Genomic DNA, 26576 nt, shown 5'->3' on the forward strand with positions numbered 1-26576 from the left:
CGCAATATTCTCACTAGATTAACACTAAAAAATGCATATCGATAACGATGTCAAGAGAAATCACGATGATGCTGAGGAAAGTCAACCATCCGTCGCATCCCAACAAACTTGGACAGAAGCGGAAGAGAAGTCTGTCGTGCGGAAGTAAGTCACACGCAGCAACCGGGACGTATTGTAGTTGAGACTAACAAACCAAGGCTTGATATGACCCTTATGCCACTTCTGGTGCTCGGCTTTTTCGCGCTCCAGCTCGACCGCAGCAACATTAGCAACGCCTTGACAGATACGCTCACAACCGACCTCAAAATCTCCAAGGACGATGTCAACCTCGGAGACCAACTAATGATGGCGGGCATCATCATTGCCGAAATCCCATCCAACCTCTTGCTTCAGAAACTTGGCGCTCCAATCTGGCTGACCGGCCAGGTTCTTATTTGGGGCACTGTGGCCTTGACGCAAGCTTGGATCACAAACGTGCATTCGTTCTTTGCCACTCGGTTTCTTTTGGGATTCTTCGAAGCTGGGTTCATACCAGGCGGGCAGTACATGTTGGCATTGTTTTACCGGGAGAAGGAATTGGCGTTACGGACGTCCATATTCTACTTTGGCAACTATTTTGCGACTGCTACTGGCTCGTTGATTGCGGCCGGTGTTCTCCAGATGGGCGGGATCGCGGGCTTATCTGGCTGGCAATGGCTCTTTATCAGTATGTAACCCTTCTCTTATGGAAATCGAAAAGCTAACAATATGAAAGTCGAGGGTATCTTTACGCTTTTAGTCTTCATCATCTTTGTCTTATTCCTCCCTCGATCACCCATACACACCAAGCCGATCCACGGCCGATTCGATCTCTTTACCCCGCGACAACGCGAGGTTATGCACGCACGCATCCTCCAAGAAGACATCTCAAAGACTGAGGCGCATGCACAAGTCACAGCTCGAGGGGTTCTTGCCGCCCTCACCGACTACCGCTTATGGCTTCATCTGATTCTCAACATGGTGTCTCTTGCTCCCAAGGGCGGCCTTCAACTCTATGGCCCCACCATCATTCGGAGTCTGGGTTTCAGCAAGATTCGCGCCAATCTCCTCAACTCCGTTAGCAGCTTCTTGGTCGTTGTACTCAGTTTTGTCATCGCTTGGGCTTCGGACAGAACCAAGTTGCGTGGCCCATGGTGCATGGTCGCTTTTCTGTGGAGCATTACCTTTGGCGGCGCACTATTCGGATCAGTAGACAAGGGCAAGTGGACGAAGTATGCTCTGTTTACTCTGTTAAGCAGCGGGAATGCGTTGTCGCAAGGCCTCAACGATGCTTGGCTGAGTATCAATATTCGGTCCGCTGAGAAGCGTAGCATCGGCCTGGCATTAGTGGTCATCGGCAGTAATGCTGGTGGATTAGCAGGGAAGCAACTCTTCCGCGAGAGCGATGCGCCCAAGTATACACGTGGATTTCTTGCTATCGTCCTTCTGTATATAGTGTCTCTGCCGGTTACTGGTATTATAATGTGGGTGTACTGGCGGCAGAATAAGAAGATTGATAGGGCAGCTGAAGATGGACCAAGCATAGATGACGAAGGCACAAGACAGCGTTTTCAATTGTAGGTTAAGCCTCTACAGTCACTAGGAGTTTATATAAGTATCCATATCTATCCTCGGTCTACCTGCGTAGGATAGAAACACTGAGGCGTTAGACCGGTATTGTCAGCGGTTGTTACAGTTTTCGCCTGATAATTCGATTCAAAGAAACAACAAGAGAATATTCCTCTATCTATGTAAAGAAAAAAACCCCAAACACTTTAATCCAATGCTGAGTTGTTAGAAACTCTTCATAAAGAGAAAAGGAATCCCAGATTTATCCAATGAAATTTTGAACCGTCGTGGTATCATGATCCTTCTCTCACCGAAACCGTGTATTGCTTTACGTTTACCAAACCGTTCCATGCTTGCATCGAAATCAAAAGCATTACAGCACCATCTTGAACTCAGGCTCTCTGTCATCGCCAGTACCTCTGTACTCGTCGTACTTGCCCGCAGCCTTGTCGCGGTTGATCTTGGCGCACCACAAGACGTTCAAGAGAGTGCTATTGAGAGTTGTCAGTCTATGGCTCAACAACTGCCAAAGGAATGGACTTACGCAACCCAGGCATAGCAAAGCAGGCCCAAGATGATGGTATGCCCCTTATGATAGAAGGGGCCCTCATAGTTGGGATAGACGAATGCTATCACAAGAGTCAGCAACAATGCGTCGATTCAAGACCAAGTAACTCACTTGCTACGAATCCTCCGCAGTTTGCAATTGCCAGTTGAACAGCCGATGTGGTTGCTCGCTTGTAGTGGCCTGCAGAGTTGTTGGAGTTCCAGCTGAGGACGCACGGGACTGCGCTGTACATGCCGATGGCCATCAGACAGGTCATTGCAAACCGTGTTTGAGGCGCAGTCACGTTCGCAATGGTGGCGTAGCCAACAATCGAAATGGGCAGAACAGCGAGCATAAGAGGACCGCGAACCCTAAGACGGTCTGACAAGAAGGCTACAAGAACTGAAAGTTGATGCCACATTAGTATCGTGGGCCAATTCGTTGACGTGCTGGGCTTACCGGTAACGGGAGTGGCAACTGCGTAGGGAATGACGGACCACAGCTGGGCCTGGTTAGGGTCGGGCGCAATGTGCAGATCGTTGATGATGGTAGGCAGCTGTGTTGTATTTGTCAATGCATTGAACGATTTGTGATTGTTCAGGTACAGATCACTTACGAATAGACCAAATGAGTACAAGCCGGAAAGAATGGCAAAGTACGCCGTGGAACTGAGCCAAACTTGAACGTTGAGAACACCGCGACCAACTTCAGACCAGCGAAACTTTTCCTCGCGTTCGCTAGCAAGACTAGCTACTGTTAGCATATAATCAAGCAAGTTTGACTATTGTTTCCGTACTTGAACCTATCCCCAGCATGGCCCTGGAGTCTCTGAATGGCCCATTCTCTCTCTTCTTCGGTCAAAATCTTGGCTGTCGCCAAGCTATTCGGGAGACCGATAGCAGCAATGACTCCACATACAACAGTCTTTTGAATGTTAGCGGCGTCATAAACCGAAAGAATGTTCAACTCACAATGAGACCCTCGATGATAAAAATCCATCTCCAACCCTCGAGATTCCCCTTGGGACCAATGGCAGACAAACCCCTCGCAAGAAGCCCGCCAAAGGCACCAGACAACGAAGCAGCCGTGTAAAAAATGCCAATCCTCAACGCCAGCTCGCCTCTAGTATACAAACCCGACAGGTAAAGCACCATACCCGGCAGAAGCCCACCTTCGGTCATACCAAGGATCGCACGGACGGCGACGAAGCTGCCGTAATTACGCACAAAGCCGAGGCACATGGTTACGATACCCCATGCAATGGTAAGGAACGGGAGCCAGATCCTCGGCGAGACCTTTTTCAGGACAAGATTGCTTGGCAGTTCACTGGGGCATGCATTAGCCGTTGGAGCGTGGGGGCGGGACATTCTTTTTTTTGTTTGCAGAAATTTGGAGTCATTGCGCTAATCAATAAACCACTTACCTAGCAATGTACGTGGCGTAGAAGACGGCCAAGCCTTGATTGTATTGGTTATTGTTGATGCCAAGATCCTCCTCCATGCCAATGATTTTCGCGTTACCGACGTTGGTTCGATCGAGAAAGGAGCATAAAAAGAGCAGGGCTAGTAGCGGTAGGACCCTGTTCATCTCGCATCAATGTTAGTGTTTGTTGTTCATCTCATCTACATGGCTTGTTGGTCTGATTCTGCTTGCCTCGTGTCGACCTTGAAAAGCAAGGACCTCGTCAAACGGGCCCGACGCTCAGCGTCAGCGGCCAACTGGCTCTCCGCGTGCTCGGCCTTGGGGTCCATGTCGTAGTCCTTTGAAGTACGGGGCATCTTGAAGCCTGTTTCTGTGTTACGAAAGGGAGGTTGTCAAATTGTAAGGGAAAGAGTATGGCAAACTATCAAAGCCGCAAACAAAAACCACACAAGGTGACTAGCAAGAAATAACAAGCCTCGTGACAAGAAAGTGCCAAGCGTAGAAAAGTCTTGGGAGGTTCCCTCGGCCGTTTTTGAAGTCCATCTTCCCCAGGTTTCTCAACCTGCGGGGATAACCAAAACCCCCCCGCGAACGCGAACTATGCTTACAATTCCCCCAGATCATCCATCAAGGGGAGACACTTGCCGTCATCCATCTCAACCAATCAGAGCATCTTGATTGACTCGCAGTCTCGGAGTCTACTTGTAGCCGCCGAGAATTGCCCAAGGATGCTGGGAATGCCCCGCTCCAACGACGTCAGATACGACCCCTGGACGCCCCTCCATCCGTGCCGAAGCCCCGGTTGACGCCAAGTTGGAGTCACCATAGTGTCGGCGTGCAAAACAATGGCCGACCGGCCCCGCCAGGAGCTCATCAAAAAGATGAAGGTCGCACCCACCTAACCCGAACCCAGAACTGTCACCGACTATCGGACTTTGTTTCTTTTTCTTTTCCCTTCTTCTTAACCTTCATCGCCTTGTTGCAGAAGCGTTTGGAAGGTCAGGTTTGCTATTTTGTGAGACAGAAAGTCCATCATGTCGTCAATTACTCGTCAATTGCGCCCGAGGGTGCTCGTCCGCGCCACCTTCAAGGCCGTACCGTCCATCTGCGCGCAACCGCAACGGTTCCCTCGCGCAGCGGCAGTGGCAAGCTATCGCAGCATTACTACTTCGCAAATTCTCAGATCTCAAAAGGCACCCGTTGTCAAGAGAGGCGGCTCGAAGCTGTACAAGACTGCGGATGAGGCTGTCGCGGATGTGAAGAGCGGATCGACGATCCTGAGTTCAGGATTCGGTCTCTGCGGTGTTGCAGGTGAGTAAAGAGCGTTTTGCTACCATTGAGACAAGAAATTCGCTGACTCGGCTTGAAATAGATACCCTTATTGGTGCTCTTGAGCGTAGAGGACCCGAGAGCCTTCACTCGCTCACAGCGGTGTCGAACAATGCCGGCATTGAAGGAAAGGGTGGCCTGGCGATTCTCACCAAGTCAGGCCAGGTTAACAACCTCATTCTTTCGTATCTCGGAGCGAACAAGGCTCTCGAGAAGAAGTACCTGACGGGAGAGATTGGCATTGAGCTGTGCCCTCAAGGCACGCTGGCGGAGAGAATCCGCGCTGGTGGCGCTGGTATCCCCGCGTTCTTCACACCCACCGGAGCTCGTAAGTACTTTCTTGAGATGGGCTTTGGATCTTACTAACATCACAGACTCATTGGTTCAAACCGGTGATATCCCCGTCCGGCTCGATGCGTCGGGTGCGGTCAAGGAGCGCGGCCGCACGAGGGAGACGAGAGAGTTCAATGGCAAGACCTTCCTCATGGAGACGGCTCTCACTGGAGATGTCGCGATTCTGAGGGCGTGGAAGGTTGACACTGCCGGAAACTGTGTCTTCAGGTGCGTACTTTATATACACATAAGATTGGTGTTGCTCAAGCTAAGCCGGACAACCGCAGATACACTACCAAGGCATTCGGCCCCATTATGGCCAAGGCGGCGACGCTCACCATCGTCGAGGCCGAGAACATTGTCGAGGCCGGCGAAATCGACCCCAACGACGTCGATCTCCCCGGCATCTTTGTCGACCGAATCGTCCCCGCGACCGCCGAGAAGAACATTGAGATACTCAAGACGAGGTCGGAGGAGGCTGACGGCGAGGACTTGTCCAAGCCCAAGAACGCGGCGCAGGAGCGACGCAACCGCATCGCCAGACGCGCGGCCAAGGAGTTGCACGAGGGCTTTTACGTCAACCTCGGTGTCGGTAAGTTGATGTCACGCCTTTGTTTGTTTGAACACCACTAACGGACCAAGGCATCCCGACTCTTGCTCCCTCTTTCCTGCCCGCGGACCGCAAGGTCTGGATTCAGTCTGAGAACGGTATCCTGGGAATGGGTCCTTACCCGACCAAGGACGAAGTCGATGCGTAAGTTGTCATCTTCCCTTGATGGAGCAAGCCGGAGCTAATGTGTCCCTCAGCGACATCGTCAACGCCGGCAAGGAGACCGTTACCCTCGTGCCCGGTGCCTCGACCTTCGACAGCGCCGAGTCTTTCGGCATGATTCGCGGCGGCCACGTCGACGTCTCGATCCTTGGTGCCCTGCAGGTCAGCGCCACCGGCGACCTGGCCAACTACATGATTCCCGGCAAGGTCTTCAAGGGAATGGGTGGCGCCATGGACCTCGTCTCCAACCCCGACAACACCAAGATCGTCGTCGCGACGGAGCACGTCGCAAAGGACGGCTCGTCAAAGGTTGTGCAAGATTGCAGTCTGCCTTTGACCGGTGCGCGCGTAGTCAGCACCATCATCACAGACCTGGTAAGTCGCATTTCCGCGTGTGATGTATCCTCACCCTTATTAACTCTATGCAGTGCGTTTTCGAAGTCGACCGCAAGAACGGTGGTCTGACCCTGACTGAGGTCGCGCCGGGCGTTGACGTCGAGGAGGTAAAGGCCAAGACGGACGCGACTTTCAAGGTCGCCGAAGATCTGAAGACGATGGAGTAAATTTTTGTAAATTGTATAGAAACGTGTTTGAGATACCAAATAGAGTGACGCGACATGGGAAATTCATAATTTCATTTCAAAACTTTAGCCTCGTGTTGTTTAAAAAATAGTAGTAAAATTCAAGTCTATGTGCATATGCTTGATCCAAACAGTCATCAATAAGTCATTCTCTCAGTGCGATTGACGCTTTGAATCGGGGGTATCATCCAAATCGGGGGGCACCAAGAGGAGTTTTCGCGGGTCGCATCCGCATGCGCCGGGAAAATCATCATCACAAAGTAGCAGATTAGGAAATTCGTAGCGTAGGAGCTTTAGTCGCTGTCGGAGCTGGAGCTGCTGCCGCCGCGCTTACGATCCTTGTTCCACTTCTTCTCCTTCTTCTTGTCCTTCTTGTCCTTCTTGTCTTTCTTGTGCTTGCTGCATTGTTGGTTAGCGACCCCGGGAGCTGAACATCCATCATGGTGGTATTGGTTTAGCTGGACTTACCCCTCAAACTTGTTCTCCAAAAGGTTTGCACCAATAGCGCCGGCGACCGCACCACCCAGTGTGCCGAGGAGACCACCTCCGGCCTTGTGTGCGGCCCATCCGGCAGCTCCGCCGCCTACGAGGGTGGCGCCAAGGCCACGCTCACCATCGGGTCCAACCGGGCCACCCTGGCCTCCGGGGGGGTAGGCCTGCTGACCATATTGCTGTTGAGGAGGAGGGTAAGGAGAGGTGCTGCGGTTGTCGTGGCCGTAGGTGGGCTGTTGAGGTCCTCCGTATCCGTGCTGCTGGTGCTGCTGGGGAGGGGCATTGTAGCCGCCGCCCTGCTGGTACGGGGAGTGTGACTGGGGGGGATAGTTGCCATGCTGTTGCTGATGAGGCTGAGAAGTAAGCTTTCAATTCGGCTGTCTAGAGTATTTTGGGGTTTTGGTTCCTACCTGGGAAGCGTAGCTTGGCTGCTGAGGGTATCCGCCCTGTCCGTAGTTCTGCTGCTGGCCGTAACCCTGCTGTTGGCCGTAGCCCTGCTGCTGCTGGCCGTAGTAGTCGTTGGCAGACATGGTGATTTTGATGTAAGATGGTTGAATTAGATGTAAAGGTTGTAAAGTGTTGGTTTACTGGAGAGTGAGTTGATTGATTGATTGCTTGATGATGAACATGAACCCAAGGAAGGGGGAGAAGCAGAGGTTATAAAGACATTGGACAAATGACGAGATGCCAGGATTCCCGTAGCTTTAGCTCCCAAAATCCCAATGGAGGTCTCGGAAATTGCCAAGGATTGACATGATTGTTTGCAGAATGGGGAAAACCACATCTTACTTTTTCCCCACATGGGCGGCAGCGTTTCGATTCCGCCTCTTCATCCACTCACATACTTTCGTCACTTGAGCGGCGCAGTCACTGCGCAGGGTGCCTTGTCAGCCCTGCTTAGCGCAGCCAGCCACAGCCAGTTAGCTGATTTGACAGGCATGTAGGGAGTACGAGAGTAGAGCGCTAGAAGGTTGGGCCATCTTAGCCATCTTAGCCACCTCAGAATGACGCGACCTCGCGAAGCCACTCGCACTCGGTTTGTCGGGTCCGAGGCGGCGAATATGCATTGTTCTTTTCATCATTCGTCGGGAGAATCGCAGCTGTCGCCTTTCCTCGGAGAGATTCTGCTTGGCTTACATTATCTACCTTGAGTGCCTAGGTACTATTGTAAGGCCACAAGCCACCAGCAATTGAGGGAAATACATCCGTATGAGCTTCAACAACTGATTGTTTTGTTTCATCGCTCAACTGGCTGGGCGTGACCCTGGATCTTCAGATGAACTGCAATCCACTTACTACCACACATTATCGCGTCAGCAGGTCCCTATCTGGTCCCCTGGATCCCAGATCGTCAAGCATTTGGTACGCGGAGCAACCCTGGACGACGGGGAATCATTGCCCAAAGCTGTGGGGCTTGTGCCACTAACATACGGCATCTCCGACTAAGCCGGCGTGTGGGGGGAGAATGGGCGCATTACCTCCGGTTCGCTCACGTACCTGGATAGCGGACGCGGGGATTTCGGCAGGACTGGTGGTGATTGGTGTTGGTGTTGCTTATTGTCGGATTATGCCTGGCAGGATCAAGCAATAAGCAGGTAAGCTTCACGGCTTCGGAAGCTAGAACAAATCTAGAAAATGCGGATTGTCGCACCAAATCAGCCGACAATGGTCGGGGATTGTGAGTTGGGGAATTCGTAATTCAGCCAGTCTATTATGCATTTGAAGAATTTCAACTGCGAGCAATGCACACAAGTTAGAATATGAATGGTCTTCGCTGAAAAACGCTGCACAGTTAAACACAGAAATAACTCAATTAAATGACCTTGGTAACTTCCTGTTTATGAACCATACGCTTTTTTAGTTGCTGAATTCGACACTTGCCGTCGTACGAGGCCGTAAATCTGGAAGCAATGACTAGCTTAGCCGATATGCAACGGCAAAACATATTAAAATTCCCTGGATAACCAAACGAAGCCATCTAAGGCAGGAGTAATAGCATCTGAAGAAAGTATTCGCTTAGGGTGCCTGAGCAATGCCCTCAATAGAAAGAAACAATTTTGTAGTATGCCTCTCAGCTCCAAAATAATCAACGCCATAAATCTTGTATCACGCGATGCAGCTAGTCGCAATCAACGTTACCCTGGCAGTTCATGGCAAGCAAATGCTGGCACCCCGAAGTTTGAAACCAGCCATTCTAGTTCGCTATAGAACAAGACAAGATTCCTCAGCCTCAATTGTCGAAACCTAACGGCGAAACAAGCAGCTCATTGGCCAGACCAACAAGCAAGGTGCCTATTAGACAGCTCGAAAAGACTCATCATGCTGCTAGGCTGCTTTTTTCAGCTTGACATTGTGGAAGAAGGTTAGAGCATTGACAGTTGCTGTAGATGCTCTCAGTAGTAACTTGCGCCTCAAGATTAATGGAGTGCAGCGTCCGTGTTGCAAGTATTGATGGAAATTCCCAGCTGATTCACAGTACTGGGAGACAAGACAAGTCACTGCCAATCGCAACACAGTGGAGATGACCCCAGATTTGACCCAGCCAAATGGGCGAAAACAGTCTTCATTTGAACTGACATACTGATCGTTGCTGTCGCAGAATAGCGTTCTAATTATGGCTGAGACAGCAGCAGAAAAAGAGGCTCAGATGCCTGAGCCCTTTCTGCCAAGAGTCAACGTTTGGGTCTGCAGTGCTTGCATACTGTGCGTAACACACTTTTTCCGGTTAATGTATTGCTGTCCTTGCAAATTCAAATCCAATCACTCGCTATCTTGAATGATAAAAATCTTAACACCTGCCGGGGCTTGTTCATTAAGTAACTTTGGAGCGTCTGCGTGTAGAGACCTTAAAAGGCGGTACTGATGCCACGATGAGTGCGCAAAATGCGGCGGTCTACTCAATGTTGATTGGTTTCAAGCGACACTTCAAACTCATAGTTCAGCTCAAAATGTCTGGGACGTCAAGTCATGCCGAGCACATGATCTGAGCGCTGCAGCGAGACCAATGAAGATGGCATGGAGCTTGGTTCACTTGGCAGTGTTTCCGCATGACCCCGTCCTAGCGGATCATGTAGGACGAACCGTGACAGCAGCTGAAGCTATCACACCAAGAAATTCGGTCTTGGCTATAATGTGTGCTTTCTCTTGTCGTCGTGTTATAAATAGTAGTTTCCCCGTTGCCTAGAAACCTTAAGCCCGTTCAAAACTAGTCATTTCTTGGGTTTTTGGCGATCATTCTTTTTCCAGGCTAGCAGCAACTTCAACCCCTTGGCGATTAATCGCATCACACTCACAAAGTAACGATCACGATGGCCACCACGACCGTTACCACCAAGGAAACCCATAATGAGGTACTAGAGAGCCAGTACACTATCGTCCGCGAAACCAGTAAGTCCAAGGAACGGAAACGTATCTAGGAAAGCAACTAAGTAGTTTGTAGCTCAGGTTGATCGCATGTTCTACATTTATCACCGCCTCGGAATACAAGCAAATGTCTTGGTCGCAGCTCGTTATGCCTCGGCGCAGACCGGTGCGCAGCGTACGGACTTGTCCGACGAAGCAGTCTTTGCAGCCCTGCATACCGTCATCACGAAGCATCCTGAATTAGGCTTAGTAGGAGTTGTGGAACCAGGAGACGAGGACAAGCACCTACTATCCATTGCATCACTCCACACAATTGACCTGGAGTCCTGCGTCGAGTTTATCGACACCGACGTGCCGGAGTTGGGCTCAGAACTGTTCGAGAAGCTCCACGGCCAATGGCTCTGGGCAGATGGAGAGGTGAAGCCAGGTCAACCGTGGTGGAAAGTCATTGTTCTTGGTCGCCGAGACATCGTCTTCCTATTTCATCACCTCGTCTGCGATGGCTCCTTCGGAATGACCTTCCATCGCGAGCTACTTGCAGCATTGAACGACGTACCCTCTTCGGGGTTGAGACAACAAGCTCCCCGGCAAGTCCACCTCGAACCCGCGAAAGTGAGACTAAATGAGAATCTTAAAGCCGCGGTGCACAAAAAGCCGCCATTCATGGGTGTCCTGTATAATCTGTTCATGTTTCTCTTCTTTCGCTTCTTCTACTCCAAGCTACTTTTCTTCGTCGACTATGAGAAACCCAGGGCGTTTCTCAAAGATCCCTTGGACATTGCGCTGCCCCATGAACGAACCGTCACCAAAGTGGCCAATTATCGCATTCCGGCCAAGAAGATGGACGCCATTCTTGCTGCTTGCCGAGAACACGGCACGACTTTTACTCCATTGCTGATGGTCATGATCACCGGTACACTGGCGGCAGACTTCTACCCGAAAGCGAAGGTCGGATTTACTCGGTATGCGGTCGACATGAGACCTGTCGGACAATTCGAAGACTTGGCTTCGGACCAAGGTAAAATGCTCAATCTAGCTACAAGTGTTCCGGAACCCGAGTGGTTGAAGAAATACCGTCGCGCCTTTACCACTTCGTCTTCCCCTAGCGAAAAGGGGGAAAAGACTAAGAATGCCAATTCCAAGGCCATCTGGAAGTTAGTCCAGCGCTATGGAAACCGGATGAAGCAGTTGCGCAAGGGCGGCGAGAATTCTCCCTTGTACAAGTCATGGCTCAGCGGGAACACAATGGGCCCAACACTCGAGGAGTTCGTGGACAAGTCCCTTCCCTCCCTTGGCATAATCATGCAGAATTCCTATTCCGTCTCGAACCTTGGAGCCTTAAAGCCGGATTCTGCGTCCCTGACTGGTCGGAAGCCAGCTTTGAGCATTGAGGAAGTGCAGTTCTCGACTGCCTCGCCCCATGGCGGTGTTGGATATCATGGCATCGTGTTTAATACGGCTGGTGTGGCTGGTGGGGACGTTGTGATCAACGCTTGTACTGAAGAGGGGATGGCTCCTGACGGGTTGGCTCGCGCGGTATTGGACGGTGTCATGGCTAGAATTGATGCGCTGATCTGAGGATGAGGCATCTCGGATGAATGAATGTATGATTTTCCAGTTTCACAGAACCAACCCTCTTCAGGTTAAAGGTACACTATAATTTAATGGTATGTGAGATGAAAAATTCAAGATCTCGACAACGATTGTACTCTAACAAGCGATACTGCGTGTGTAGGTTTTCTCAAGGAAGTTGAGCAAGTATCTACCTATTTGTACAAAGTGATAATGATAAAAGGTAGGAAGCATAATTGATTACGGGAAAGGGGGGGAGGTGACATGAATTCTATTTTCTGAAAGCTTTCACTTAGCCAATTCTCACATTCCTACTTTGATGTTATTTGTATGTTATTTGGGAGAAGCTCAGAAGACTTCAATTTAGGTGTATCTAATAATGCCGCCGACACCATGTATTTTGTTCCTCATTCGTGGTCTCGCACCTCGCTATCTTCATCCTCCTCGCAGTCTTGGTATTCACTCTCATCGCTTCCCAAGCTGCTCACCTCATCCTCAGAATCCTCCGAGCCTGAGTTTTTCAAGTAGTCCCAATATGACTCCTGATCCCACGGGTCCTGGGCAATTCTTTCCTGCAAAACTTCAATGTTCTCGTCCACGGATTCAATGGCTGCCTCCCACATCTCCTGCTTAACTTGCAATAATATCGCCTTATAAGTTGACAGAGATTCCCATTGTTCCCACTCTTTCTTCTCCTTGATCAGCGGCTCCAAGGCAGCGCTAGCTCCACGCTGGTTCGCGTCCGCAAGGTATTGACGTGTCCTCTGTAGTCTTCCAATGTCGAGTTGCAGGTTTTGCTCTCTCATGTTCTTGTACAATGAGACAAAACATTCGATCTCTTGAGGGTTAGGGCTTCGAAAATCTCCAAGTCTCCAATCTGGCGAATGTACGGTGTAGATAAAACAGTCCCATGGAGTATCGCCATCTTCATCCAACATATCCGTATTCAAACGCGGCAGTTGCATTCTTGCCAATTCTTGCAAAGCTTCTAAACCAGAATGTAATGCTACATAATGTAGCAGATTAACGCGATATTGCCGAAACCACTGCACTTCGGCACCTGCCTCTATGAGATACCTCATGACGTATTTTGTGTTCCGGGCTATCGCTTGTTGCAGCGGTGATTCACCAGTAGCATCACACGAATTAATGTCGGCGCCGGCTGCCAGGAGCAGGTGAAACTTGGCCTCAGTGGCAGCTGCGGTGGTTTCGCGCTTTCCCAAGTAAGCTAAAACTGTATCGCCCCACAAATCTTGTAATTTTGTCGAAGCGCCAGCGGAAAGTAGGATTCGAATGATTTCTGTGGGGTCTCCATCAGGTTCTCTCGTCGGGCGCGCGGCGTCCATCAATGCTGTGCGGCCCGTTGATGATGTAGCGTCAACTGGGCAACCGGCATCTAGTAAACACTCTACTATACAAGAATGGCCGTTGTCTGCCGCTCGCATCAGTGCCGTTTGGCCAGCGTAATCTGAACAGTTGATATCGCAACCGACACTGATGAGCTCGCGCACAGCTTCAAGGTTGCCACATTCGGAAGCTAGAGTTAGTGGAGTAGATCCTTCGTAATTCCACAGGTTGATAGCCCATGGGTATTTTGAGAAGGCGTCGCGGATTTCTTGTTTAGCCCTAGGATCGTCGTCCACAATACAAGCAGCATCGTGAAGTGGCGTCTGCACAGCGTCGACAATGTCCTCTCCGAATGACGTTATCACACGGAGGGCTCTCTCCTCCTGCTCTGGCATAAACGGTCTCCATCTGAGTTCATGCTTCGCTGCAAAGTACCAATCCCTGCGCATTAAACGGTGTGTAAGTAACCATCCTCTTTGAAAGCCGCCACTACAAGGGCCACACTCACGGATTGTAGCTGTCCTTGCGGAGCTGCTCAACCCAAAACTCAATCAAAAACTCCAAGGCATCGGCCGTGCCACCACGTATTGCCCACTATTGAGAAATGTCTGTCAAATTGTCGTTCAGTTACCCATTATGCGAAAACATACCTCTAAAGCGGTCTTTCCATCACACTGTCTATCATCAGGAAAAATCAGATTTCCATTCTGCATGCGCCACTGCACTGCTTCCCTTCCCCTATAATGTATGCTGGCTATTACACCGTCGTTCATCGGTAACACTCTAACAGGCCTCAATGACGCGCTTAATCCGGTAAGGATGTCCATAGATGCCTGTGCTGACAGATATCGCGAGCAGAGCCATGCCGGAAACTGGTATTTGAAGGTCACCACCGACCGTTTATTACCCTTGCACAGTGGTTCACTGCATTCGACATTGTTCCCGAATGTTAACTTGCGGTCATATGCCACGAAGAGATGGCCCACTAGATTTCGCGCCCAGCCCACAGAGCTGAAAGTCGACGGCCGAGACGAGTGGCAGCGACACCGACAAGGTTGCGGACACCTGCCTGGTGCCGAGAGCTTTGCTTTGAAAACGACCATGTCTGTATCACGGGAGTAAGGGGAAGTATTAGAATCTGGAATCGCCAGTCGTGTCATATTCTGTTGCAAGTCCTGAATTGGGCTTGTAATGCTTTGCTGTTCATATGCTTCCACCACACCCGACAGTGACGAATCGGCCTGAGTGATCCTCTTAGATGTTGATGTTGTTTCTTGCGACTCAATGCTTTGATAAGTCGACTTGATGGTGAAACTCTCGATGCGAAGGGTCGACTGAACTAGTTTACTACGTTGACTAGCCGTTAGTCGCTGACAGGTGTTGTTACTGCTGTTGGTTGAGAGGCAATACCCACTTCGTACACCTGAGGTTCAAAGTCAACAACGCGAGCTGGAGGCTTTCCCTGGCAACGCGAGCCTTATCGCGGCATTCGCGTAGTTCGTTTTGCAGAAGGAGCCATTTGACTTTCTTGGGCTTGGCTTTGCCATCTTTATCGGTCGCGCGCGTGCAACGTTGGCAGAATTTCTCGAGTTCGTTCGCGGTCTCTATGATATTGACCCTAGCTAATCGGAGGTCTGGGGGTTCTGGATCGTCTCCGAGAGCAATCACTACATGCTCCTTCGCTGCCTCGACGGCAACTCGAAGGCTCTCAACCTGTGTTGGTTAGGAAGAGAGTCAGTCTAGCACATTTTCATTTCAATCGTACCCTTGCAACCTGCGCGAGCGAAACCCTAACACCAACACCCACTTACCTCGTTGTTGAGCGAAGCCAACTCGATACCGATCCTTGGAATATTTCGGAGCAAGTTCACGACGTGGCGCCCAGCGACCAACGCCTGACCGATGGCGATGAAACTTGCTGCAACACCTATAACTTCCATTGCGAAAATTCTTTGCTTGATGCAAACGAACTGCGGCAGTCTCTATCATCCAGGGGTGGAGAAGAATGTTGAAGGTTGAAAAGTTGGGAGACGGAGAGGGGAATCCGCGCCCAGCCTGATCAAGGCGAACTGACCAATCTTGCATGAGCGCCTCGTGGTGCACATAGATACATACCAACCGCTTTCATTGGAGGGTGACCCAAATGCTGCACAGTGAAGTGTCCGTGGCGCAGGGAGCTCAGCCTGCCTATAGGGCAACTTTTCGCAATATTCCAAGAGTTCGCCCAACAGGCTGACAGGCGCATCGGTTGGCAGATTTTTGAACAGTAAAATATTACGGAATCATAAGCTTGAGTAACCGGACGGTTTACTCTCTAACAAACAGGCCGGCCATACCCATGCCGGTTCCGACACACATACTCACAACACCAACCTCTCCGCCGGATCTTCCAAGACCATGCAGCAAAGTACTCGTCATGCGCGCACCAGTCGCACCCAGAGGGTGGCCCAGAGCGATTGCGCCACCATCGGGGTTCACCTTTCCATCCTCATAAGCTTGCTCCAGGCCCAGCGCCCTCAGGCAGTAGATCGCCTGACTGGCGAAAGCCTCGTTAATCTCCCAACGGCTGACGTCCTTGTTCTCCAAGCCGAGCTGGTTCAACAGCTTGGGAATGGCCAGAGCCGGACCGATACCCATCTCGTCCGGAGCGCAACCGACGGTGGTCGCTGAGACGAACTTGCCGATGATGCTATCGGTAAGGCCGAGCTCCGTGGCGGTGCTTCGTCGCATCAACAGAGTCGCCGCGGCACCGTCTGAAACTTGTGATGAGTTGCCTGCCGTGCTGGCTCCGTCCGCCTTGAAAGCCGGCTTCAGCTTCGCCAGCGCCTCAATGCTGACGCTTGCGCGGATACCGTCGTCCTGAGTGACGGTGATGGTCTGCTCCTCTCCGACCTTGTTGCCCTGCTTGTCCACCTCCTGGTATCTCGTTGTAACCGGCACAATCTCCTGGGCAAACGACCCATCCTCCCTTGCGCGCGCAGCATTCTTGTGACTGCGGACGGCAAACGCATCCTGGTCGGCGCGGGAGACGCCGTATCTCTCGGCGACGTTCTCGGAAGTGATTCCCATGGGCATGATGCAGTCCCTCGCATCCTTGACCGGCGAATCCTTCAGCGCAGGCCACACGTCGACGGGGATCGCGCGGCTGCCGTAATTGCGGGTCATGCTCTCCATTCCAGCGCCGATGCCCACGGATATCGTCTCGGACCGGATCTGTGACGCGACGAGGGCGATTGACTGCAGCGACGACGAGCAGGCACGGTTGACGGTGTACAGGGAGGTCGTGTTGGGGTAGCCGACGTGGTTCATGGCCATGCGGGCGGCCTTGGAACCGCCGAGCTCCGAGAGGACGACGCCGACTGCGACATCTTCGATCTTGGCGGGATCGAGGTTCGGGTTGGCCTCGACAGTGGCCTTGAGAACTGTCGAGAGCAGCTCTTCGGGGAATGCGTCTTTCAGCTGTCCACGGTTCGAACGGCAGACGGGCGTTCGCAGGGATGACAGAATGACCACATCGGAGGGGGCCTTCTTCAGCACGGATGAGATTCCCTTGGGGAGAGACATGTTTGACTTGTGTTACTCGAAGATCCGGAGCTTTTCTGTTCTCTCAATTGATAAGGGAAGATTATGAAAACAGGTATTGTACAGAGGATAAAGAACAATTGAGAAGGAAAAGAAGACAAAGACGAGAAAACCAACCGAAAACTAGTCGGATAAACAAGAGCGATGTCGCTGGGGCATCGGGGACAGCTTCGAATGATGTACCGGGGCGGGGGAGAATAGCTCTTCCCCTTACTTACCCCAGCCCCGAACCTTGAAGCCGAGTGGGGGACCCGCACCCCAAGGCAATTGGGTTCGGCAACGAGAAGGTCGGTAACCGGGGCTAAACATTCTCCCGACAGAGGGCGGGCCAGTCACCGAGGTTCACCGAGGCTCACCGAGAGTATGCTCATCTTCACCTTCGGTTATCCCCTTTGAGAATGAGCTGTACACATAAGAGGAGCAATGCGTTCACGCTTCCAGAAAACCCTCCACTTCGTCGTATATCGAATCCTCAGGCTTATATATATTCAACTACGAGTCCTAAGTGTTTTTGTCAACGGTGATCCATTTAGGCGAAGCAAGTTTTACACTCCGCCTAGACCACACGTCGCACCTAACCCTTCCATGGTAATCAAGCTTTTTGGCATTACCAAATCGCGTACTATCCCAGAGAACAGAATATCAAATAACGGTATAACAGACTTCCAAGGTTGTTTATTGTCATCCCGACGATAGTGGTTCATGCTCAAGTGCCGCGAACACACCACCTTAAATACAGTATTTTGGAGACTAAAAGCATCATGGCCAAGACCCAACAGCGAAAATATTTCTGGGTCAAAACACCAACCCCGTGGTCGAGTCTGTATCACTAAGCTTTTCGTTCATTCGATCTTCAAGCCAAGAGGATGCATGCACGATGCATGAGCCTGGGAAGGCGATAGACCCACTGGTATCCTCTGGTTGTCCTGTTTCTCCCTCCCCTCTTTTTCTTAAAGTCATTGCCAGGCTTCGTCATGAAATCCGTCCGGAATGTCATTACGAAATTATGTTTACCTTGCTTTCAACCCAATTACTTTTACACATTGCATTCTATCGAGTCGTGCGGAGTAGTATATACGAGTCAGCGTCACGGAGCTCTCAGCATTTCCCAGGCCTCGGGCGGTCTGGCGTGATGGGGCTTAATAAGCACTCTATGCCCGCTGTCCTGCAATGCTCTTGGAAGACGAAAGTTAGGATCCACTCGTCGTGTTGATGGTGTCAAAGAGAAACAGAATTCCCGATTTCTTCTGTATTATGTGAACACATTCGTGTATGGGCATCTTTCGTAGCCTTCTTGTTTTCTTCCTGACAAGCTGTGACGCTGGCTCCATTACTTAAAATCCGGTTCCACATCTTAGGTTGTATTACTGTCAAGCCCCCATCTCTTTGAAAGTCCACCTTGATTTCGGTTTATCATACTTAACAAAACAACCGTTAAAATACGGTGATTGGAGCAGCGACTTCAAATTAAAACACCCTTTACGGGCGACCCGAGCTGGACCCTTCACCAAACAAATAGCGAAATATCTTAAGCCCAAATGACCAACAAACAAACAGAGCTAGCCACCATTTCTGATTCAAGAATAAAGAAACAACACTGCACTACTGAAAATAAGAGGTGGAACATGGACTAATTATTCACAATGATGGGGCAAATATGAGTTGGATGCGGCGAAAAACCTGACAAAGAACGAGGGAGGAAAAAAAAAAAAAAAAAAAAAAAAAGGTTAGGGCCATACTTATGTTGGGACATCTTCGCTGCAGTCGGAATTGCTTCTGGGCGGTCACGTTCACAATGATAACACGTAGGGTAGCATACATATGCATGCGGCAGATGAGCACCAGTTGGAAACTCCATGAAGCCCGTATCAGTGAGAACTGTTATCTTGATGAATGCCAATCGTCACGGATCCCGGAAGATCTCCGTATTGGCGGCCTGCAAACGCACAACGCCATCAGTCACAATGCCCACATTCTACATCACACAAATGGCACGCAAAACCAGGAGGATTCGGCAATCCACCCTAACCATGGCATCAACCTCAAAAAGTTGCAGCAGAACTCCACCTCTAATCCTCCGCGGGGGCAGACAACCTCTGTCCAGCCCTCCCTCAACCGCATCCACTCGACACGTTTCCGAGCGAACCAGAACTCATACCTTGACAAACTTCCCTCACTCCGGACCTAACGTAACAGTCGCCTAATGCCACTAACCCCAAACTAACCCCAGTAGTATCCATTCCCTCGGGTCTTGGCACGCGGGGTTCGTTCCCCAAATCCCCAGCAAAATGGCTGACCAACCCCAAAGTCCCCAATGGCGCTCTCACTCGACTTTCCAAGGAGCCATGTCCGCCTCCCGCTTACCCATCCCCCTTATCGTGCCCTTGCCCTTACCCTTTTTAATCTACCGCCATCTCGCTGGCTCACCCGGATCCTAAATCTGGCACCGAGAGCCCCGCGTCTTTGTATAGTTTCCTGTTACTTTCTCAGCCATTGAGGCCCGCGGAGCTTCTTTCCCCAGCTTTCGCATGGTGCCGGATGCCAGATGTTGCCCCCGCAGATCCAACTACCCCGGATTCGAAAGCGCGTTGACACCATTTGCATGGGGTGGCAGACAAACTGGTGAACAGCCATAAATACCCAGAATCCGTTGCAACTTGAGTTGTCGAGTTGTTTTATTCGAATCAAAGTTTGTTCCTACAACTCCATCCCGCTTTAAGCTTGTTTGTTAGGCCCGACTTTGTTTTTTTTTTTTTTTAAAAACCCTCCGAACCCGAGTCAAATCCCCCCAGGCATCCAATCATTAGGCGAGAAACTAGCGAGCTACACCAACTCAAAGTCGAACACGCAAAAAACTCAAAATGGCCGCGAGCGAAAAGCGTTCACCGTCCGTTGAGCGCGAGGAGAATGTCGTCAACCACGTCAACAGCATTGTCGATGATGAAAAGCAAGTTCAGCAAGATGAACAACGTGACTGGACCGGCACGGCGAAGAAGACGGACCCCGAAGAGATTAAGCTTGTGCGCAAGCTTGACTATCGGATAATGGTGAGTTTAGACCAACTGAATGTCAATGCTTGCATTATGCTGACCAGTTATGATTAGCCCTGTCTTTGCGTTATGTACTTCCTCAGTAAATACTCACCACGAAACCCAACTGTACGGTTCGGCGAAACTGACCAGCGCAGACTATGTCGACCGAAATGCCATCGCCCAAGCACGACTCAATAACCTCGAGGAGGACTTGAACATGACCGGCACTCAATTCAACACCACTGTTTCCATGTAAGCAGCCTTCATAACCAAGCCATAACCTAGAGTTGTTGCATGTCTGGTTGATCCTTGGATCGCCAAGTCGTTGTAACAACTTGGGTTCTGAACTGAGTCATCACGCTAGCAGAAAGCGTGGCTAACCATTACATAGTCTTTTCGTCGGTTACGTCCTGATGCAAATCCCCTCCAACATGTTGATCACCAGGATTCAACCTGGTTTGTACATGAGCGCATGGATGTTGGTCTGGGCTGTGGTTTCCGGTGAGTAAATTCTTCTCCTACTATATAACTGAAATAGAGAACTGACGGATCATCTCAGGTTGCACTGCTTTGGTTCAAAACTACGGCGGCCTGGTTGCTTGCAGATTCTTCTTGGGTATTACCGAAGCTCCTGTAAGTTACCCCAACCCAACTTGGCAACGCCAAGAGTAACTAACACAACATTAGTTCTACCCCGGCGCCACCTACATGCTCTCCATCTTCTACACTCGCAAGGGTAAGTCGAAGACAGCAAGCAACACCTGAAGTTATCTCAACTAACAAACACCCACAGAGGTTGCTACCCGCATTGCTGTGCTTTACTGCGCTCAGATCCTGGCGACTGGCTTATCAAGCTTGATCGCCGCTGGCATCTTCGCTGGAATGGACGGACTCAACGGCATCGCAGGCTGGAGATGGCTCTTCATCGTCGAGGGCGCCATCACCGGCCTAGTCGCCCTCTTCGGTTTTTGGCTGCTCCCCAACACGCCGCTCACGACGCGCTGGCTCAACGAGCGTGAGAAGCAGCTCGCACACTCCCGCATGGAGAAGGACAAGGTCTCTGATTCCTCGGACGAGAAGGCTTCCGCCATGGACGGTCTCCGCCAGGCGTGCCGCGACAAGCGCACTTGGCTCTTCTGCCTCATGCAGAACTTCCATCTCTCGGCATGCTCTTTCAACTCCTTCTTCCCTACGTGAGTTCCATTTTTTTTTTTTTTACCGAGCTTGGTTGGTCACATGGATTGTACTAACAACCTCGAATAGTGTTATCAAGACTTTGGGTTTCAACACCACGATTACCCTGGTCATGACCTGCCCGCCTTTCATCTTCGCCGGTGCTGCCGGTATCTTTTTTGGCTGGAGCTCCGGCCGTCTTCACGAGCGCACGTGGCACATCACCGTTGGTCTCTTTACTGCTATTGTCGGCTTCGTCATCGCCGCCTCCAGCATGAACACCGCGGCCCGCTACGTTGCGGCCTTCGTTTTCGCCGCTGGCGCGTACTCTGTAAACTCTGGTAAGTCAAAGCCAATCATCAATGATCTAGCAGTAAACTAACGCGAACAAGTTATTATCGGCTGGGCATCCTCGACGCTTTCGCAGACAAAGGAGAAGAAGGCTGTTGTTCTCGCCATGACCAACGTTGGAGGCCAGGTATGTTGGAACTTAAACCCCAAACCTTGACTTTGACCTGGTTGCTAACGTCTTTGAATCAGATTGGTTACATCTACGGTGCCTACCTCTGGCCCAAGAGTGATGAGCCTCGCTATGCTATCGGCTTTGGCGCTTCGGCCGGATTTGCTTTGCTCTCGATTGCATGCGCCTGGTGCATCCGTATTCTCTTGGTCAGGGAGAACAGACGGATTAGGGCATCTACCTCGGAGCACGTCAACCTCTACGGATACTAGAGTCTGGCGAGATCAGTCTCCTTTGGGGGTAGTAGTGGTTTGTCAAAGGGCTGTAGTGCTATGGGTTTTACATACTGGGAAAGCATCATTCGGGTCCTGGGTTGAATGATGAGGTTACTGCAATTCATGAATGGAACTTGATACCTTTAAATAATGTGGCGAGCACCTCGGGCAGTAATGAGGTAGCTGGGACGCCCATGACTATAGTTTAAGAACTATTAACGGCTTTTTCCAAAGTCATCCTTTCTTGTCTCCAGTTCCTTGGTGATCTAGTTGATCATCGACGGTGATCGGCGTTCAGATATTGACATTTGAATAGTATGTGATATAAGACTAAATTCTCCAATCAAATAAGCCGGAAATGTGTCTGGCTCTTGTTGGAAACTTGTCAATATGATTGTCGTTTGAACTGTATCGTCATGATGGTTCGTGCAATTACGTGGTGGTAACAAGCTTTTATTGAAGCTTTGAGGTGTTTATTTTCTCTCTCAGAAATCCGAACTGTACAAAGAAAGCCATTGATCCTATTTCTTATCTATTTGTATGGATGAATGACTTTTTACAGTGTAATTCTATTCAACATACGGGCGGCATCATGGTCTCGGACGTCATCGTTCTGTCAAGCACGTCGCACGGCCCCCCGCACAACCGTCATTCAAACATGAATGCAACACGAGTGGACTTTCCCCACGGGTTCGTTCATACAAAACCGAACAGGTGTTCTTCAAGTTGACCTTAGGGAGCTCTTCTGTTAATTTTGCCAAAATCCCTTCAAAACGCATCACTCATTATGGTGGCACCGATCAAGAATGTGGCCGTCATCGGCGTAAGCTTCAAAACCTGCACAAACCACCATGAGTCTCGTAGCTCCATACTGACGCCGTTCAGGCAAGTGGAAAACTAGGCTCTCAAATAGCCGCAGTTCTTCTCAAAGCGGGCTTCAACATCACGGCGATTCAGCGCACCGAATCCAGCGCATCCATCCCCTCAGGCATAAAGTCCGTCAAACTCGACATGAACGACACCGAAGCCCTCACCGAAGCATTCAAAGAACAAGATGCAGTGATCTGCACCGCACCTGACCCGATCGTCTTTGCCAATCAAAAACCTTGGATCGACGCTGCCATTGCTGCTGGGGTCAAACGGATATTCCCTTCCGAGTACAGCACCAATCTAGACTCCCCGCTCGCCGAGGGCCTCCCTATCGTCACTGATAAAGTTCGCACCCGCCAGTACCTCATTGAACAGACGTCAAAGACAGATGGGAAATCAAGTTGGTCTAGCATTAACAACGGTCCCTTCTTCGAGCTTGTTCTCAGTTTCGGCGGCCTAGGCCCGGACTTCCGAGCCAAGACAGCCAACTACCACAATGGCGGCGACAACTTGATTGGGGTCACCAGGCTTCCGGATATTGCCGAGACAGTGGGGAAGATCCTCAGCGACGAGAAGGGGCTGTACAAAGAGGCAGAGAATAAGTCCGTGTACATCCACTCAGCAGCCGTGAGCGAGAAGCAGTTGACCCAGATTGCGGAAAAGGTCACTGGCCACACTTTTGAGACCAGAGAATCGGACGTGGAGCTGCTCTATCAGGAAGCCAAAGCCAAGTTTGAGAGCGGCGACAAGTCTGCCATGATGTTGTTTTACTACCAGATGATGTACGGCAAGGGCTATGGTGGCAGCGAAAGCTTCCAGGAGATGAGCTGGAACGAAAAGGTTGGTTTGACAACTCTGAGCGAGAAGGAGCTGGAGGAAATTGTCTGGGACACTGCTAGGAACATTGGTCTTGTTTAGTGACAAAGATACGGTGATACCGCAAAGTTTAGGCTTACTTTTGCGACTCCACATACCATTAATTAAATTTAGATCAAGTTGAAGTTCTATTCTGTTGTCATGCGTTAAATTAATGTTACAAATATGCTTTTTGCATGGTGGTTTGAAGTTATAGAAGGCGAGTTGATAGGTCGATCACCGTGAAAGACAGCAAAAATGTCTACGGTGAACAGGAAGCCAATACGTTAGTCATGTTGGTCTGGTATAAAAGTCAGGGGCCCCAGTTGTCACTATAAAAAGTTATTTTCCCGAAGAATTTGCCGGAAACTTGGTTAAAACTTGGTATCACTATATCGAAGCGACAATGTTGATCGCACCCCCTGTAGGTTACTAAACCAATAACTGCTCCCAGGGGAGTTGTGCGCACAAAAGCAAACGGGCGTCTTGGCACGGGCAAGAAATCAAATGTTGCACATATAGTAGCCCCGGGTAGTTTACTCTCGAGCGCTTGACTGTGGCGATCGCAATCTATGGTTTGAGTGAGATAGACCAAAAAAGGTCTTGCAAAAGTACATAAATACCCTCGAGCCTCAACTCACCAACGTATATTCTCACTCTTCAGCCTCAACTCATCACAATCAACAAGCCTGAACAACTATTTTCCCAGCTCTAACATTCCATTACTCGCGTATCCTTATCATTGCATGTGACCTGGCCATTGCAGTGAAGTCTACTTGTTATTGTTTTACCGCCATGGCCGCAAAGGCACGCCTTTGCTGCAGACCTCCCGAGGGCTATAAAGCGTGAAGAGCCGACCACCCAGGCCAACTGCTCCACCGTACATAGTCTTTGCAGGTGTCCTTGATCTTACTCTATTGTATTCACAACGGCTTTATATACTGAGTCCAATAAAAATGATGATTACTCACCAATGAGAGCGCTCGTAAATAGCGTGGAGGTAGCATTCTAAAGTCATATTTTCTAAATCATTGCATATAGAGAATACGGATGAATAGCTGCGATGAAAGTTCGCCTTTAACTACAATTTTTTGTTATACTATTCAGATACCAAGTAATTGCCAACTTTCTTTTTAATTACTACTCCCTAAAACCACAGTGCTCCTATCATTTCTTTCTTTCTTGGGTGCTTCCCGAGTGGTGACCGAAACCACCGCCCGATGGTCGGCCACCCCGAGAAGAAGTATTTCCGGTGTTATCTTTGTGGCCGCCTCGTGTGCCGGAGGCTTGAGAGCCTGTACCTGTCGGGCCGTTGTGGCCGTTGGGGCATTGAGACGTGTAGTATGGAGGATTGGGGTTGTTGGAGGCCGACATTTTGTTCGCGGTTGGGGACAGGTGGATGGATAGAGGGTAGAGTTAGTTGTTGTATGTGGGAGGCAATGTGAGGGTTGGTTATTCTGTGTGGTTTGTTTCTGGACAGTCTTCAAGGATGGGAGCACCCGCTTGATTTTATATAAACTCATAGATCACAAGTGAATCACCACACCAACGGGTATGTTGACGGTTACACCCACTTGACGTTGCGTAAAATAGTGAATTCGAATAGTCAGTAATACGCGAGCAGGTGCTAGGTACTATCTGGATATTCACCAGTAGACTTTCGAATACTTTTACCTACACATATCGCTCAAAATTATATGATTCACTACTAATTTGCGATCCTAAAAGCATTGTAGTCAACTATTGGGTTAGTTAAAACATATTTATTAGAACTTAATCTCCTTGTTGTGTTCCTAATAGATAGTAAATATGATAACTGCTGTTATGAATAAATTCTTATGTTTAGGTATCAAACAGAAAACGTATGATAACTTGATATATATTGAAACTGCGTTGGAGAACTTTGAGCGTGCGGGCCGGTAATGGTTTGATAGCAAAACACAATCGTAACGCTGTCGAGGATACTTTTCGTCATGGTTCACAAACTACTACCTATTGGAAATCTAGTATTTAATTTCGTCTCACTAAAGTCGTTTGAGACATGTTGGCATACTAATTGAATGCACAATGTTCCTGGCTGGCTAGGTATTCGTTGACGGCTTAGGTGGATAATTGTTACCCAGGGACATTGTTCTTTTATAAATGGCCTGCTAGCTTCTCAAAGCGGAGACTTTCTGACATGTAGTCCATGTACTCGCGCTGAAATCTTCGAGGCCCCTGCGCCGCTCAGATGAAGCTAGGAACCAAAGCTATTTCACAATTCCCGTCGTGTAGTTAACGTCGACCCGTCACCCGACAGCTGTTAGTCGAGACCAATATCTTTCATCCGTCGTTGATTAAAGCGATAAAAGCACTCTGTCTCAGCTTGTAAACGCTGCCGGCGCTATGGAGGGCCTGGCCTGTGACGATTGTGAAACCTTCTTGCGCCTTACTCAAGCGAGCCTCACCTAGGCTGTACCGCCAGTCCGAGGTGCGATCTCTTGCAATATGAACGCCATCTTTTACTTCTATGCCATGTAGATCGATCGCGTTCTTACTACTAGAGCTCGCCACTAGTATATCAGCGGCTTGGCCTTTGGCACTCGCAAAGCTGGGTGCCTCCTCGCGACCACGTTCAGTAAAGTGTCTTGCTGCCTCGTTGTATAATTGCACCCGTGTTGGATGAAGTCGCTTCGGGTCGAGCTTAGCAAAGACTGTATTGAAGAATATTTCGCTTGTCTGTACGTTCGCTTCTAAAATATCATGCTGAGGAGACCAAATCCTAGCTGCCTGTTGTTGCCTCGGCTCAGATGCTGCGGGGAGATTTTTCTCTTCGTTCTCAGGGACCTCATTCAGCGTCAGGGCTTTCGTTTGGTGTTGCCTATGATACGCAAACCGCACTCGAAGTATTACCATTGACTCGGCCATACGTTCTCGAAGAGTCATGCTCGCTCCGGGGAATATATAGTCAACTATTTGGCGTGCGTAATGTTTAAATAGGTGCA

General features: G+C 50.0%; 9 protein-coding genes across 9 annotated transcripts; 5 read left to right on the forward strand and 4 right to left on the reverse strand.

Annotated features, from left to right (window-relative positions):
• Positions 1-31: 31 nt before the first annotated feature.
• Positions 32-1599, forward strand: CTRU02_210520 (alternative sulfate transporter; the record flags this gene model as incomplete). The annotated part of the gene is made up of 3 exons (XM_036730956.1): positions 32-144; positions 198-706; positions 755-1599. The coding sequence occupies 3 exons, from the start codon at positions 32-34 to the stop codon at positions 1597-1599; spliced, it is 1467 nt and encodes a 488-aa protein (XP_036577251.1).
• A 361-nt stretch (positions 1600-1960) lies between these two features.
• On the reverse strand, positions 1961-3885 carry CTRU02_210521 (major facilitator superfamily transporter; the record flags this gene model as incomplete). Its single annotated transcript, XM_036730957.2, has 9 exons — positions 1961-2078; positions 2132-2216; positions 2267-2536; positions 2594-2690; positions 2751-2880; positions 2931-3058; positions 3106-3460; positions 3558-3713; positions 3788-3885. The coding sequence occupies 9 exons, from the start codon at positions 3883-3885 to the stop codon at positions 1961-1963; spliced, it is 1437 nt and encodes a 478-aa protein (XP_036577252.2).
• Positions 3886-4590: 705 nt separating this feature from the next.
• On the forward strand, positions 4591-6553 carry CTRU02_210522 (Succinyl-CoA:3-ketoacid coenzyme A transferase 1, mitochondrial 2; the record flags this gene model as incomplete). Its single annotated transcript, XM_036730958.2, has 7 exons — positions 4591-4867; positions 4929-5213; positions 5260-5446; positions 5506-5810; positions 5861-5972; positions 6026-6365; positions 6419-6553. 7 exons carry the CDS (start codon positions 4591-4593, stop codon positions 6551-6553), a joined length of 1641 nt encoding a protein of 546 aa, XP_036577253.2.
• A 311-nt stretch (positions 6554-6864) lies between these two features.
• CTRU02_210523 (nitrogen starvation-induced glutamine rich protein) lies at positions 6865-7593 on the reverse strand (the record flags this gene model as incomplete). Its single annotated transcript, XM_036730959.1, has 3 exons — positions 6865-6970; positions 7040-7416; positions 7474-7593. The coding sequence occupies 3 exons, from the start codon at positions 7591-7593 to the stop codon at positions 6865-6867; spliced, it is 603 nt and encodes a 200-aa protein (XP_036577254.1).
• A 2778-nt stretch (positions 7594-10371) lies between these two features.
• CTRU02_210524 (uncharacterized protein) lies at positions 10372-12004 on the forward strand (the record flags this gene model as incomplete). Its single annotated transcript, XM_036730960.1, has 2 exons — positions 10372-10450; positions 10503-12004. 2 exons carry the CDS (start codon positions 10372-10374, stop codon positions 12002-12004), a joined length of 1581 nt encoding a protein of 526 aa, XP_036577255.1.
• A 401-nt stretch (positions 12005-12405) lies between these two features.
• On the reverse strand, positions 12406-16909 carry CTRU02_210525 (3-ketoacyl-thiolase; the record flags this gene model as incomplete). The annotated part of the gene is made up of 9 exons (XM_070205466.1): positions 12406-12850; positions 13043-13349; positions 13416-13786; positions 13854-13939; positions 13996-14023; positions 14760-15058; positions 15157-15272; positions 15461-15532; positions 15706-16909. 9 exons carry the CDS (start codon positions 16907-16909, stop codon positions 12406-12408), a joined length of 2928 nt encoding a protein of 975 aa, XP_070060709.1.
• A 2879-nt stretch (positions 16910-19788) lies between these two features.
• Positions 19789-21864, forward strand: CTRU02_210526 (major facilitator superfamily transporter; the record flags this gene model as incomplete). The annotated part of the gene is made up of 10 exons (XM_070205467.1): positions 19789-19974; positions 20032-20059; positions 20115-20211; positions 20351-20460; positions 20519-20592; positions 20647-20695; positions 20753-21152; positions 21223-21473; positions 21525-21610; positions 21673-21864. 10 exons carry the CDS (start codon positions 19789-19791, stop codon positions 21862-21864), a joined length of 1473 nt encoding a protein of 490 aa, XP_070060710.1.
• Positions 21865-22654: 790 nt separating this feature from the next.
• CTRU02_210527 (NmrA-like family protein) lies at positions 22655-23655 on the forward strand (the record flags this gene model as incomplete). Its single annotated transcript, XM_036730964.1, has 2 exons — positions 22655-22690; positions 22753-23655. The coding sequence occupies 2 exons, from the start codon at positions 22655-22657 to the stop codon at positions 23653-23655; spliced, it is 939 nt and encodes a 312-aa protein (XP_036577259.1).
• Positions 23656-24759: 1104 nt separating this feature from the next.
• On the reverse strand, positions 24760-24966 carry CTRU02_210528 (uncharacterized protein; the record flags this gene model as incomplete). The annotated part of the gene is made up of 1 exon (XM_036730965.1): positions 24760-24966. The coding sequence occupies one exon, from the start codon at positions 24964-24966 to the stop codon at positions 24760-24762; it is 207 nt and encodes a 68-aa protein (XP_036577260.1).
• Between the last annotated feature and the right edge of the window lie 1610 nt (positions 24967-26576).

The sequence above is a fragment of the Colletotrichum truncatum genome (assembly GCF_014235925.2).
Source record: "Colletotrichum truncatum strain CMES1059 chromosome Unknown Contig_0007, whole genome shotgun sequence".
Classification (NCBI taxonomy): Eukaryota; Fungi; Ascomycota; class Sordariomycetes; order Glomerellales; family Glomerellaceae; genus Colletotrichum; species Colletotrichum truncatum.